This window comes from Dipodomys spectabilis, unplaced genomic scaffold (assembly GCF_019054845.1).
Source record: "Dipodomys spectabilis isolate Male_0828 unplaced genomic scaffold, ASM1905484v1 ptg000081l, whole genome shotgun sequence".
Classification (NCBI taxonomy): Eukaryota; Metazoa; Chordata; class Mammalia; order Rodentia; family Heteromyidae; genus Dipodomys; species Dipodomys spectabilis.
In genome coordinates, this window is record NW_024870758.1 from 18,184,995 (window position 1) to 18,200,027 (window position 15,033).

At 34.8% G+C, this 15,033-nt stretch overlaps 1 protein-coding gene across 8 annotated transcripts in view; it reads right to left on the minus strand.

Annotated features, from left to right (window-relative positions):
* Prpf40a (pre-mRNA processing factor 40 homolog A) overlaps positions 1 to 15,033 on the minus strand; it is a 48,075-nt gene that overhangs the window by 15,557 nt on the left and 17,485 nt on the right. For 4 of the 8 annotated variants that reach the window (XM_042683578.1, XM_042683579.1, XM_042683571.1 and 1 more), the window contains exons 4-10: positions 14,791 to 14,821; positions 12,193 to 12,209; positions 6,125 to 6,235; positions 4,734 to 4,854; positions 4,465 to 4,518; positions 2,890 to 2,914; positions 1,864 to 2,226 (exon numbers count right to left, since the gene is read on the minus strand). In XM_042683578.1, coding sequence (XP_042539512.1) covers positions 1,864 to 2,226; positions 2,890 to 2,914; positions 4,465 to 4,518; positions 4,734 to 4,854; positions 6,125 to 6,235; positions 12,193 to 12,209; positions 14,791 to 14,821 — 722 coding nt within the window. The remainder of the gene's footprint in view (positions 1 to 1,863; positions 2,227 to 2,889; positions 2,915 to 4,464; positions 4,519 to 4,733; positions 4,855 to 6,124; positions 6,236 to 12,192; positions 12,210 to 14,790; positions 14,822 to 15,033) is intronic. The other 4 variants (XM_042683574.1, XM_042683573.1, XM_042683577.1 and 1 more) reach the window with 1 other exon arrangement.

The window sequence follows — 15,033 nt, forward strand, 5'->3', positions numbered from 1 at the left end:
TAACCATAACATTTGGGTAGGTATGCATGAATATAGGATGCATAGATTAATCAAAATCATGCTAGGAAAACTGTGATCCATTATCCAAATCACATCCCTGTTATTTTCATAAATACCATTTTAATGGAACACAACTATGCTAATATATTTATGCTATTACAGCAGAAATAAATCACTATGATGACTATATAACATACACCCCCCCAAAATATTATTTATTTTGTGAAAGTTTATTAAATAGGGATTTTAAACAAAAAGAATGAACAAACATTAGCAATGGTATTTGACTGGAGGAGGGGGTGTCATTCTGAAAAACAGAAAACAGCATAAACAAAAATTTAAGTACAACACTTAGGGAATAGATTATAACAAAAATAAAAATGTATCACATTTTCTATATTAAGTATCCGAAATTGAGACTTTGGAAGATTCAAAGTGTAGGTCTAGTGGCTCAAAACTGTAATGCTAGCTATTTGGGAGGATCACAGTTTGTGGCCAGTCTGGGCATAAATGTGTGAGACCATTTTCAATCAATAGCTGGATACAGTGGCATAAACCTGCCATCCTTGCTACATGGGAAAAATAAACAGGTAGCTCTTGGGTTAGGTTAGCTTGAGCTTATAAATGAGACACTATTAGAAAAGTAATGGAGGCATAAAAGGGCTAGGAGCATGGCTCAAGTATTAGAGTGCTTGCCTACCAATGTGTAAGGCCCTGAGTTGTTCAAACAACAACCAAAACAAAAACAAAAAAAACACTAAAAAACTACAGAGGAAGCAACAATGCTGGATAAGAAATGTACTCATTACCTTGCCCATGTAACTGTAACCCCTCTGTACAGTATTTTCACAATAAGAAACTTATTTAAAAAAAACAAACTACACATAAAAATTAACAGCTATAGCTGGCATTGATGGCTCATGCTTATAATTCTAGCTGCTATTCAGGAGGCTGAGATCTGAAGATTGTGGTTCAAAGCCAACCAGGGCATTAAGGTCTGTGAGACACTTGTCTACAATTAATCACCAGAAAACCAGAAGTGGAGCCAAAGTGATAGAGCACCAGCCTGTAGCGAAAAAGCTCAAGGACGGCGCCCAAGCCCTGTGTTCATGCCCCATGACTAGTTAAAAAAAACAAACAAACAAAAAAAAACCCCAAAACCCCAAACCACAACAGCTGTCTATATTGCTGGGAGATGGTGGCTCATGCCTAGATACTCAAAAAGCTGAGATCTAAGTAGTAGAGTACTAGCCTTGAGCACAAAAACTTAGGGACCTGAGTTCAAGCCTCATCTCACTGCTGACAAAAAAAAAAGGAGGGGTACTAATCCTGTTTCTTAATCATATATATTTTTTTTACATTTATTTTGATTTTGGATACTGTATACAAATGATGTACCTTGACATACTGTATTTTTGCATTTGTGTTCCAAAATGTATCTTCAACTCTAGTTTCTAGAATTTAGGCAGAGAGCCTAGGTAGGTGGCTCAGTGGTAGAGTGCTTGCCTTGTATGCATGAGGCCCTGGGTTCGATTCCTCAGTACCATATAAGCAGAAAAAGCCAGAAGTGGCACTGTGGCTCAAGTGAGTGTTAGCCTTGAGCTGAAGAGCTGAGAAACAGCACCCAGGCCCAGAGTTCAGGCCCCATGACCGACCATAAATGAATAAATAAATAAATAAAATTTTAGACATACTAGTTTTTGGTAATATGTCCCTTTTGAGGATGAATTTAAGGGCTTCATACCACTTGTCTAATGACTAAGCTTGCCATCTGTTTACTTACACATTATGTTCACTGACTAAGCTGAAATTATTTATAATAAATCCAGTATTGATTTTCAGGAGAGAAATAGCTATACTTACTCAGCTACAGTTTCTTGCTTTGATGTTTCTTCTCCAGTATTACTGGATACTTCAACACTTGAATCTTGAATAGCTGTGGTATTAGTAAGTTGTGTTTGTTCCTCAGTTGATATAGTCACTGTATTTTCATTATCTACAACAGTAGCAACAATGGAAGTAACTTCTGGTTCAGGAACAACTGGAACACTTCCCACAGTATTAGAAGAAGTGGAAGCATTTGCTGCAGCAGCAGCTGCTGCAGCTGCAGCTGCTGCAGCAACAACAGCTGCAGCTGCTTCGGCAGCAGCCATGGTGCTCATAGTGGTGGGAATTTCTGTTGTAGGGACTGGGGCCGTTGATGCCGTGGTGCACTCCTCTTGTTTGCTACACATTAAAAAAAAAAAAAAATTGTCATTTCACTTTTGCCATTACAAAACTAAATAGGTCACTTTCAAAACTAGTGTAACATCAAATGAGAGAAACAACTGAAGGACAGAAAGGTCCAATGATATTAAACTAGTACAATATTCAGAAAGATTAAAATCTCAAACAACTATACTGTTTTATCCCCCTTGATGAGAGCTGACACTATAGGTATGTACCACCAAACCCAGCTACTAATATTAACTTTAATTCACAATAATGTATAATAAGCACTCATGAAATAGTTTTCACTTCAAAAGCCCAATAATTAAGTTGATAAAATAATACAACAGATTCTATTATCATGAATATTGACATACATCATAAGTTTCTGTAAGAACTTTAAAGCTCCTGCATTTCATTCCCTGAAGACAAACTGTGATATGAGATATATAAGTATATCATTTATTAATTCTCCAAATAAGTCTTAATTCAAAAAATATAGTCCATACTCAAATATTTATCTAGCAACGGCTACACCTAAGTAGATAACCTTCTTCATGGACATCAAAGTATAAGGTATTACATGTTAGAAGTCACACTTTAAGTTATAGTGTAAGGGTAGTAGACAGCTTAAACAAAGGACAAAATTGGTATAGCACATTGATTTTCAAAATTGCTTACCTGCTTTCCTCAGCTTTAATCATGGCTATTAAAAAGAAAAAGGAAAGGTCACATACCACATGGTTTTCAAATACAATTACTGAAAACAATCTTAAAAAGGAGATATAGAAAAATACCATATAGTAAGATTTAATTTAGCATCTGAAAAAAATTTAAAAAGATCACTTTTGAAAATCAAATGCTTGCTCTTGCTTAGAGAGCAGCAATTAACCAAGGGGGGAAAATTTTTTTAAAGCGTAGTTATTTGAAAAACTTCGGAAGATGCTATTTGTCCAAACTCTGCTGGCCTTGAAAGTCTAAATAATTCTAGAATAAAACAGTATTTTCCCCTAGTTTATTAGAAAAAAATTCTATGTTCAAAATTATCGAACCCATAAAATTCCAGCATATTTTAATATTTGCATTATCAAGTAGGTAGATAGCTATGCAGAGCAATTATTTGTAGTAGGGTTATACCAGAAAGGAGCTTGATACTTTGGAAATGGATAAACTGGGAACCTACCTATTTATATTAGTATTAGCCAATGACAGTACAGATAATTAAAATTAGGCTTTAAAGATTTGTACTCAATAATTTAGTGGTACAAAATATCTCTAATTCATAATCAGAAGGGGATCAGGTGCTCCATGTAAGTGATTACTTAAGCTCAACTCTTTATGAAAATATTTTTAAAGAACCTATTGCTCTATAAAGGAAAATAGTTTTGAAAATCTCTTTAGGATGGCTAAAAAATACTTAAGATAATGTTAATCACTAAAAAAAAAGCAAAAATATTTTATGATGCCCTGAAGAAATGGAAGTAAATATAGAAAAAGTGAACATGCTTAAGATGACAGTATTTAGAAAACTGGAAGTGGCACTGTGGCTCCAAGTGGAAGAGCACTAGCCTTAAGCAAAAAAGCTCAAGGACAGTGCTCAGGCCCTGAGTTCAAAGCCCCACAAACACAAATGCCCGGAAAAAAAAAAGAGAGAGAGTGTTTTTAATACTGTCTTTCCTGTCAGATGTCAGTCCATAAACTTAAATTACTAGCCCATCTCTACTATCTTGCTGGAAAGTTCTAATCTAGTTTAGTTTATGACACTAGATTGTCTTGAGAGTAAACTTCAATTTTAATTCATAATTGCATACACTTCATAGTTCTAGGGTCTCTTTAGACAAATTTTTCTATGTTTCAGGTAACTGACATTATTTTCCTATAAGGTGTATTATTTTTTCTTAATTCTTCTACAAAAACATACCAAAACTAATTTACAATGTTATAAAACAATCTACTATTCTTCAGTTGGTTAAATCACATGGTCCATGTATGCACCAACACCCAGAGAGAAGCAGAAATTTTGTATGTGAAGTTCTTATTCAATTTTCCAATCATGTGTCATATGACCAAAAAACCTCCATCAAATACAGCTTTAAAAGCCGCAAGCTCATTTATAATATAACCCTTAAATGAAAGAATTGTTGAAGTAAGGGAATTTTCACTGCAGGTTTATTCAATCACTGTTAGTGAACATTATTAGTGACATACTCTAAAAATGTTAAATATAACAGAAAATGAATTATCAAAGCAGCTCACCATGCAGGTTTGATTTTGTAATAAGACCTCCAGCAACAATGGTATTCTGGTATCCTAGTTTCAGTGGAATCAAATCAAATAAAAATCTATTTAAAATCTATATAACTGAGATTAGAGCAACAAAACCCATAAAACTGTCACATCATTTAAAATGTCCTAATCATTTAAATTAACAAAAATTTTAAAAATGAAGCCTTTGAGTAATCCTACCAGGAAAGTGAACATATGTATGTAAAAACATTAAAAGTAATTATTTTTTCCAATTTTACCTTCAAGATCCTCAAGTTCCTTAGGTTTGGCCCAGCGGGATTCTTTTGTTTGAGAATTATAATAATAAGGCTTTCCAGAATCAGATTTGTACTCTTTCCAGGGACATTTAGATAACAGTTGCTAAAGAATAAAAAAATTCGTTGATCATTCACATTGATGCTTTCATCATCTTTTATAATTTTAAATATTGTGACCTGACAATAATGTTATTATTGAATACTTAGTAACATCATTTGAATACATTACTTAATTATTACAATGGTACCACAAAATTTAGATAATTCTCAGTAATAGTGTTACTTGAAAAAGGAACCTGTTTCAGGTAATACATCTATTAAGAAGCAGTTAAAACTGAAAGTTAGGTCTAAGTGAAATTCAATTCCTGGGCTTCCTTCTATATTCATAACCTATCCTTATTTCACAAATACTAATGAAAAGAAAAATATAAAATTCAGTGGTCAGCAAAGCCATGTTTATATTTTAGTTTCACGATAAAATTTAATACAACCCTATGTGAATTCATTTACATGGTACACAGTAAAACAACTGAAAACTGTGTACCTTGGACAATGTGTGTAATTAAGAAAATAACACTAAAAAACATCAGTAATTGGATAAATAAAATTTACTATCTAACAAATTCCTCTCCGCAACTAATTAGAAGGGTAGACTACAAAACAAGGTTTCCTTCTCAGCTCCTTACTTAAGAGAAGAAAACAAAGACATAGCCCTTGCTAAGAAAATACGTGAGAGCAAAGTGTTGGTCCATCAACTACTTAGCATCCAGTTTCTTTTTTTTTTTGGGGGGGTCCGGTCGTGGGGCCTGAACTCTGGGCCTGGGCGCTGTCCCTAGCTCAAGGCTAGCAGTCCACCACTTGAGCCACAGCACCACTTCCGGCTTTTTTCTTTTTGCTTATGTGGTGCTGAGGAATCGAACCCAGGGCCTCATGCATGCAAGGCAAGCGCTCTACCACTGAGCCAACTTCCCAGCCCAGCATCCAGTTTCTTATTGCTACAATTATAATTTTTACTACCATTTGCCTGTAAGTTTTAGATGGTTAACACAAAATAAAATTTACTTTTTTACGAGTATTTTTTATAAAGAGGAAAAATATTTTAGTTAATTTAACTTCTTCATTATCCTTAACCCTAATGGAAAAAATTTAAGTACTTACAAAGTGATAAAATTAGTCAATACAATAAATCTATCCTTAAAATGATTTTAATTGATCTTCTTGATGAATAGTTTGACGATAACAATACTTTTCTCTCATAATCTGACATCTTCAGAGACATAGACAGTACTGCTCTTTGGAATACAAATATAAAATCCTAAAAAATATACCTCACTCTATATAACAGGTCCTGATTTTAGCCCTCAAACTTTTACCTCAGCAGGTGTTTTAAGATCATCTGGTTTTTCCCAGGTAGACTGCTTTGTTTCAGTATTGTAGTAGTAAGTTCTTCCATCAGGTGATTTATGTTCTGTCCACATTGATTTCTGAGGCAAAAAAAAAATTACAGAAAAATATGAATTATGTAGCAACATTATTGACAGTATCGAGTTTTAGGGCAATAATTTATGACGTATCAACTAAAAGTACAAAATGCCCATACTCTTGATGTTCCAAGTCATTTAGGATAATTTTAGAAGTAGGGAGGGAACTGAACATGTTACATACTACAAAAGCAGCATGAATTAATTCAAGTCTTAGAATCTATCTCCAAATTCCATAGCTTTTACATTTTTGTATAAGACAACCCTCAATACAAATACATGCCTAGTAGATAATTCATCATCTACTTTAGTCCCAAGAAAAAGATTATCAAACTAAACATTCTAAACTTGCATGATATAAAGGCATAGATCTGAAGTTTAAAAAAAAAAAACCAGCTTCTGGATGACAATCAGAATTTAACTATCAACAGGATGAAGTTTAACAGGAATATGAATCCCAATGTCTCAAGATTTTATGTAAAAATAATTAATATAAAAGATAAACTTAGATTTATAATCAGTATTCAACACAACCACAAAGAATCAACTCAAGTTTTCTAGCATCAAAGTTATATTGGTTTGAAGTTTTACCTAAGTTATCATGAATGGAAGAATTATTGGATTATATCAAAGGAAGTAGGTCAATTTTGACAACTATCATTTTTAATAGCAATAAATTTGTAACCATAGCTGAAGGAGGGCTTTAAAGCTGAGTATACATTTTTGAGGGAAAAGTCCAATCAAGGCCACATGTTTTTTTTTTTTGGCCATGGGGCTTGAACTCTGGGCTTGAGTTCTGTACCTGCACTCCTCAGCTCAAGGTGAACACTGACCACTTCTGGCTTTCTAGTGGCTTATTGAAGCTAAGAGTCTAATAGACTTCCTCCCTGAGCTGGCTTTGAACCACGATCCTCAGATCTCAGCCTCCTGAGTAGCTAGGATTACAGGCAAGAGCCATTGGTGCCTGGCACCACATGTTTTTTTTAAACAATAAGATTTTACTTTAAATGCACTGAAAAATTGGTTTTTAGAACTTTTTTTATTATCATGTATCACTGTTACACACACATAAAAAGGAGAACAAGATATTTATTCATATTCCATTAACTTCACATTTGGATAATTTTTTCTGAGGTGATGATTTCCATTACAGGTCAAACAATATCCTTTCTGGCATTAAGAATATGGGCAATGTTATTTCTTTTTTTAAAAAACCATAAAGTAAGAATCATTAGAACTATTTCAAACCCTATTTTTTTGTATGTATTTAAACTTTGGGCACTGTGAGATTACACCTAGTATCATAGTTACTCAAAAGAGCCAGGGGCTTCCATTCTGCTTTGGAAATATGGCTGAAAACACTGATTTATTTTTCCCATTTTCTCAGCATAAACATTGTTCTTATTCTTTTTTTTTTTTTTGGTCGATCATGCAGCTTGAACTCTGGGCCTGGGCACTGTCCCTCAGTTCTTCAGCTCAAGGCTAGTGCTCTACCACTTGAGCTACAGTGCCACTTCCAGTTTTCTAGTGTTTATTGGAGATAAACAGTTTCACAGAAGCCGGGAGCCACCGGTGGCTCAAGCCTGTAATCCTGTCTTTTCAGGATGGTGAGATCTGAGGATCACGGTTCAAAGCCAGCTGAGGGAAGTCTCTGAGACTGTTATCTCCAATAAACCACTAGAAAGTCAGAAGTGGCACTCTGGCTCAAGCAGTAGAGTGCTCACCTTGAGCTGAAGAGCACAGGCACAGCACCCAGGCCCAGAGTTCAAGCCCCACAACCGACCAAAAACAAAAAAACAACCATTCTTGCCCAGCTGGCTTTGAACCATGATCCTCAGATCTCACCATCCTGAAAAGACAGGATTACAGGCGTGAAGTGCCCGGCTTCACCAAAAACATTTTATTCCCAGATGATAGGAGAATTCTGTCATTACTTTTCAAAATTTCTTACAAACCACAGCAAGAAACATAGATAAGGTAAGATGTTTATTTCTGTAACTTCTGAAAATAGAACTAGTTTTAATGTAAAGGAAAAATGGCCACTAGAATTCAAAGAACTTTATAAAATGCAAGTTATTTAGTAATAAAATGACTGTAAGTCATCTGATATGAGTATTATCAGGATGGATTTCTATGTGATGTAAAGGGACAGACAATTCTAAAAATATGCTAAATTCTTTAACTTTTTCTCAGACCTTATAATAAGGGAAACAACTACAATATAGCTGGAACAATTATTCTAGGTGCTGGAACATACTTGTTTTCAGGTGTTAAACTACACTGATATTTTATCAAAAGGCAATGCATTCATATATTTATACAAGGATAGTTATATGGGCGTATTATTTCATACATTAAATAGGGTATTTATCTTCTAAAACCATTTAATGTACTTGGTAGAATCTCAAAATTCTACCTAAATAAAGTTCTACGGTAAGTTCTAAAACTGTATAAACTTCTTAAGTCACACTGGATAAAGGGTATCAAGAGTAGGAAATTCAGCAGAACTTATGAAAAGCATGATGGAGAAAAAAGGCAAATAATGTGAAAAGGAGTGATAGATAAGTTAATTAAAATAACCAATTTGATATTCTATTTCACTTAAACCTCATAAACATACTATAAAGCAGGTATAACTGCTAACTCCATTCTAATGATAATAAAGGTTTAGGAGGGTTTAATAACTTGTGCACAGGGCCTTAAAAAATAAATGAGAACCACACAGTTCTACCTGTCTTTATAGGCTGCACTAGTGGGTGGGGAAGGATACTGGGGTTTATACTTAGGGCCTCATCTACTGCCTCCAGTCCTTTTTTGCACTGGTTGTTTTTAAGGTGGATATATGAGCGTAGACTTTGTTTGCTTATACTTCCAAGAAGCTACAATGACAGGTACACACCACTGTGTCTGGTAATTAGTTGAGAAGGCTTTGTGTGGCCTCACCCTGTTGTTATCCTGCATGTCTCAGCTTCCCAGATAAACTAGATAAACTAGTTTCCTCCATGTGACTCCATGAAGAGCTGGAGTATAAAAAGGGACCATATTTTAAGAAGAGTAAAAACATTGGGAAACAAAAAAGAAGTGAAAAGATAACTAAAAAACCTTAAAAGTAAAGGATGTTAACTCTCCAATTTAAAAATAGACTGGGTAACTAGAATTTTTTAAAAATCAAGATGGAAGTTGTATTCTAGTGGCTCATACCTGCAGTCCTAGCTATTGAGGAGGCTGAAAACTAAGCATCATGGTTCAAAGCTACCTAGGGAGACAAATCCCAGAGACTCTTTATCTTCATTTTATCAATAAAAAGCTGGACTTGGCAGTGTGGCTCAGGTGGAAAAATGCCAATTTTAAGCAAGCAAAAAAGCTAAGAGACAGTACCCAGGCCCTGAGTCCAAGCAATAGTACTGGCACCAAAAACACTAAACAACAGTAGTAGCAGTAACAAAAACAAAATAATCAAGATCCAACTGTTGGCTGTTAAGAACCTCACTTCATTAGCATAGGTACAGACTGAATATGAATGGATGAGACTGATAAACCAATCCAACAAAATCTGCAAGAAAGGAGGAGAGATACATACCCATACCTGACCAAGCAGATTTCAAGCCAAAAATGAGTCAAGGATTAGAAAAGGTAACTACATGTAAAAAAAAAAAATTCATAACACAAGTAAAATAAAAAACTAGATAGAAAGAAGTGATAAAGAGCAGAGTGGAAATTAGTGGATTAGAAACTAAAAGAACAAAATAAACCATCAATGAAACAAAGAACTAGTTCTTTAAAAAGACTAACAGAATCAGAGCCAAGCTAAGCAAAAAAGAAAGAAGACAGAAAACAGTGAAAAAGGAAAATTATAACACATACCACTGAAATCTACAGGATTATTAGAAATTATTTTGAAACATTAAACTGTAACAAATGGAAAATCTAGAAGAAATGGGAACATTTCTACTCAAAATTAAAGCAGGAGAATATAAACAATGTAAAGAAATCAGTATAAGGCAAAGATTAAAGCTGTAATAGTCTCCCAACAAAGTAAAAGCACAGGACGGGACTAATCTGATTAACTATTCAATCTTATCAGGTCTTTAAAGAACCAATATCAAAGTTCCTCAAACTAGTCTATAAAACAGAAGAGAAATGGTTCCAAATTCCCTCTACAAATCTGGTATTGCTCTCGAACCCAATCTGGAGAAACAGAAAAGAAAAAAAGACTAGACATTATTTTTGATAAATAGATGTCAAAATTTCTCAAATCTACAGCCAACATTATACTGAAAGTATAAAATATCTCCTGTAAAATAAGGATGACTCAAGGGTGTCCATACTCTTCACTCTTATTTAAGCAGCATCTAAGTTCTTGGTGAAAACAGTAACACAAGAGAAAGAGAGTAACTATAGAAAAGAAGAAGTCATAGTATCTTTACTTGCTAAAATATGATCATTTTCAGAAGACCCTGAAAACCAAAAGAAAAATTCTTCAATCTTATTAACATTTTCAGTCAAGAAGGATACAAAGTCAACACACAAACATCACGACCATTTTTGTATGTCAATAACAAACATGCTGAGAAAGAAATCTAAAATACTCAGATTTACAACAGCCTCAAAAATAAAGAAGTAAAATATCAAAGAATAAACCATACCAGAAGTTAAAAGGTTCCTACAACAGAAACTATTGAAAGAAAATTAAAAAAAGAAAGACCTCCCATAGGTCAAATAATCAAAAGCTATTACAGATTCAATGTAGTCCCCAGGAAAAGTCCAATAACATTCTTCATAGAAGTAGATTAAACAATTCTAAAATTCTTTGTATTTTAACATTATCACCTTTTGTTGTACAAAGGGTTTCAAATTAATATATCAATTTATGAGTACAATGTATCTCCATTAAAGTCACTCATTCCACCATCCTAAAAATCTTAAGGTATGTACAAATCAGTTATGTACTTAAATTCAAATTATATTAACAAAAATGTATTAACAAAACAATCTAGCAGAAAATAAAAAGACACATAGCAGTGGCACAAAAACATATGGCTTAAAGTAATAAACACTAATACTTAAAGCACAAGGTTACAATTACTGTATATTTACAAACTTTCCTTTCTAACTTTTATGGAGAGAATTCAAATGCTTAAAAAATTGAAATATGTTTCTACTTGCTATGGTTTAAATATGGTTTATTCTCACTAAAATTTAACTTGAAGCATATTCCCTCAATGAGACCATGGAGGGAAGTGGTACCTTTAAGAAGTAACTACAGGGACTGGGAAGATGGCTCAGTTGTTAAGAGTGCTTGCCTTACATGCACGAGGCCCTGGGTTCGATTCCCAGCACCAAATAAGCAGAAAGCTGGAAGTGGTGCTGTGGCTCAAGTTGTAGTTGAAGAGCTGAGAGACAGCATCCAGGCCCAGAGTTCAGGCCCCACTACTGACCAAAAAAAATAAAGTGACTATATTGTTAAGAATTAATGTTTCTCTCCAGAGCCTGAGTTCTTGCTCTCATGAACTTGAACCGTAACTGCAACAGTTGGGTGTTATGCCAATAATTTATCCTGTTTTAGCTTCATTCCTTTCTTCTGCACACACCACATACTATTCTGTCATGCATGCTACAATGCAATATCTTCTGTCTTCTTGCAAAGTAGCCAAGTAGCTGCCACCAGAAGACTGGAGTGACCTGATCATGGATTCCAAACAGACTGGAAGGGGCTGATATCGGATTTTTAGGCCCCAGAACAGTGTGCTATGTAGTCTCCTTCTTAGTGACCATCCTCATTATCTTGATACAGCCATACAAAACAAACTAACACACAATTTCTCTTGTAAGTCTCATTGAAATTACATTTTTCAACCTTTGGTATAGAAAATTAATTTAGAGATAACCTTTAGAGAAGACCAGTGTAGCAGGTTAAAGAAATATAATGAAATAAATATAACAATTTAAACTGTACGTACTGCGCCAGATGCTGTACCTAAAAAACAAACAACAAAAAAAGTTTTTAGTGATAATATTCCAAACAATTTCAATACTTATTCATAGAATTTCTTCCCTTTCATCCTTTTTTGACTGTACCTTTCAACATGCATATTTGTGCTTTTTCACACAACTAAATGTATGCAGAGCAAAGCATTTTTAGAACTTGACCTTTCAAATGCCAAAGTCCTTAGATGACAGTGTGAGAAATACACAATTTGCATTTTGTTCCTTTTCTTATTTAGTATCCTCTCGGTTTTTGCTATATATTATTCTGACTTAATGGTATGCTTTAAGTATTTGATTTAGCTATATGGCAAACTCTAACTACTTGGAACCCACTTTTCTGCTACACAATACAGTACCCATTAGTTACCACATATCCTAGCTACTTAGGAGGCTGAGATTTGAGGATCAAGGTTGGACACCAGCCTGGGAAAGAAAATCTGTGAGACTTTTTTAAATTTTTTCCTAAGGCTTGAACTCAGGGCCTGGGGTGCTGTCCTTGGAGTGCCAATTAACCACGAAGAAGCCAAAAGGGGATCTGTGGCTCAAGTGGTAGAGTCCTAGCCTTAAACACTAAAGCTCAGAGTTGTATCTAGCACTTAGGTCCTGAGTTCAAGACCCAGTATCAGTCCTCTTTCACTGTAAAAAAGGAATTGCATCCTCAACTCTTACAGTCCTATTTCAAATGCTCAAAGAGTTCCATCTGTCCAAGCAGTGCAGGTCAGGTCTATAATCCCAGCTACTAGCTGGGCATCAGTGGCTCATGCCTATAATCCTAGCTACTCAGGAGGCTGAGATTTGAGGATCACAGTTCAAAACCAGCCCGGGCAGCAAAGTCTTGAGACTCTTATCTCCAATAAACCACCAGAAACCAGAAGTGGCTTTATGACTCAAGTGGTAGAGCGTTAGCCTTGAGCTGAAGAGCTGAGGGACAGCACCCAGGCTCAGAGTTCAAGTCCCATGACTGATAAAAACAAAAAAGAAAAAACAAAAAAATACAATCCCAGCTACTAAGAAGGCAGTATTAGGAAGATCACATAGTTCAAGAATAGCCTTGGCGCAACAAACAAAAAAGAAAAAAACAAAAAAACCAAAGCTTAAGGAGACCCCAATCTCAAGGAAAAAGCAGGGTATGATGGATTGCATTAGGCACCCCAGCTATGCTGGAGGTGTGAAGTAGAGGAACTACAGTCCAAACTGGCCCCATAAAGAAAAATAACTAGGGCAAATAGGGCAAAGATTTCACTCTTTAGTGTTAGAGCACCTGCCACGCTAGTGTCAAGGCTGGGAGTTCAAATCTCACCTCCCCCACCAAACAAATTCCACATGGCTAGTAGCTACTTCACAGTACAGAATTCTGAACATTTCCATCACTGCAGAAAGTTCTATATAGATAGTGCTGTCTCTACAGAAAAGCCAAAAAGATGTAAGATATTTTGAAATGCAAAGTAGCCACAAAGCTCATACAAATATAACTAAAAACTCTATGTTAAATGAAAATAAAGCTGAGCAGTAGTGGTTTATGTCTGTAATCCGGAGCTATTACAAGGAGGCTGGGATCTGAGGATTAGGCTCTAAGCCAACCCTAGGCAACAAAGTCCATGAGACGCTATCTCCAATTAACCACAAAAAGCCAGAAGTAGAGCTGTGGCTCAAACAGTAGAGCATTAGCCTTGAGCAAAAACTCAGGAGGCTGAGATCTGTGGATCATGGTTCAAAGCCAGCTGGGGCAGGAAAGTCTGTGAGACTCTTATCTCCAATTTACCCCAAAACTGGAAGTAGAGCTGAGGCTTAAAGTGGCAGTACATTAGCCTCAATCAAATAAAAAAATAAAAAAAACCAAAAGGTACTACAGACATTGAAATGCACTTTAACAGCAATTAGAAAGAAATTTGAATATAATGTTCTGGGATTAAGTGGAATAATAGTACCCAGCACTAGAAATCTATAGTAAAGTTTAAAAATCCATACTAGGTTATTTCACAACATCACTATATTTTACATAATGAAAATTTGAGAATTACTTTCACTAATCAAAATGACCAGATATAGATAAAAGATAGGGAGTTATGACAGGGCCTATAAACTCTAATGATTACAAGCGACAAACATGTAATAGAAAAACTGACTGTCAAGTAGTACTCTTATCTAGCATATAAATCCATCAATCTATCCCCCTGAATATAAATAAAAACTCCACTAGTTCATTCATTCATTAATTCTATATATGTTCTCTGGATCATCTACTATGTTGACAGGTCTATTATTAAGCAATGAAATTCAAATCCTCCAAATTTTGACATAATTTAATCATTCTGTTAAACTTAGGACTTTCAACATTAGCAATAATTACAAAAAAAAAAAAAAAAAACAACACATTGCAGGGGACCAAAGCCCAATGAATATGGTGTAGAACCCTTGACCTCAAACTATGACTTTTTACGAAGTGAATTATGTTATCCTTTTATTACAACTATAGCAATTGGTAAAAACAGGCAAGTGACACTGCTTCCATTCATTGCTGTAATGGCTGTTTCTTACCAAGTAAAACCCAGAATTCATAGCATACATACCTGCTGCTACATCCATACTATTTACTCCTGGCTGCAAGAAGAAAAATCGAATTACTAAAATTCACTTCATTTAAATTGCATTTTATAGAAGTTATTCATTAAGAATAGTGAATCATTCCTTTCTATGCATAATTATCAAGTCACTGACTCAGAGTTTTGGTAAGCTTTGGTGGTTTCAGCATTTTCTCTTGAGTATGTTACAGATTTTAAGATTTAGGAGTCATTTGTGTATACTTAGGGATT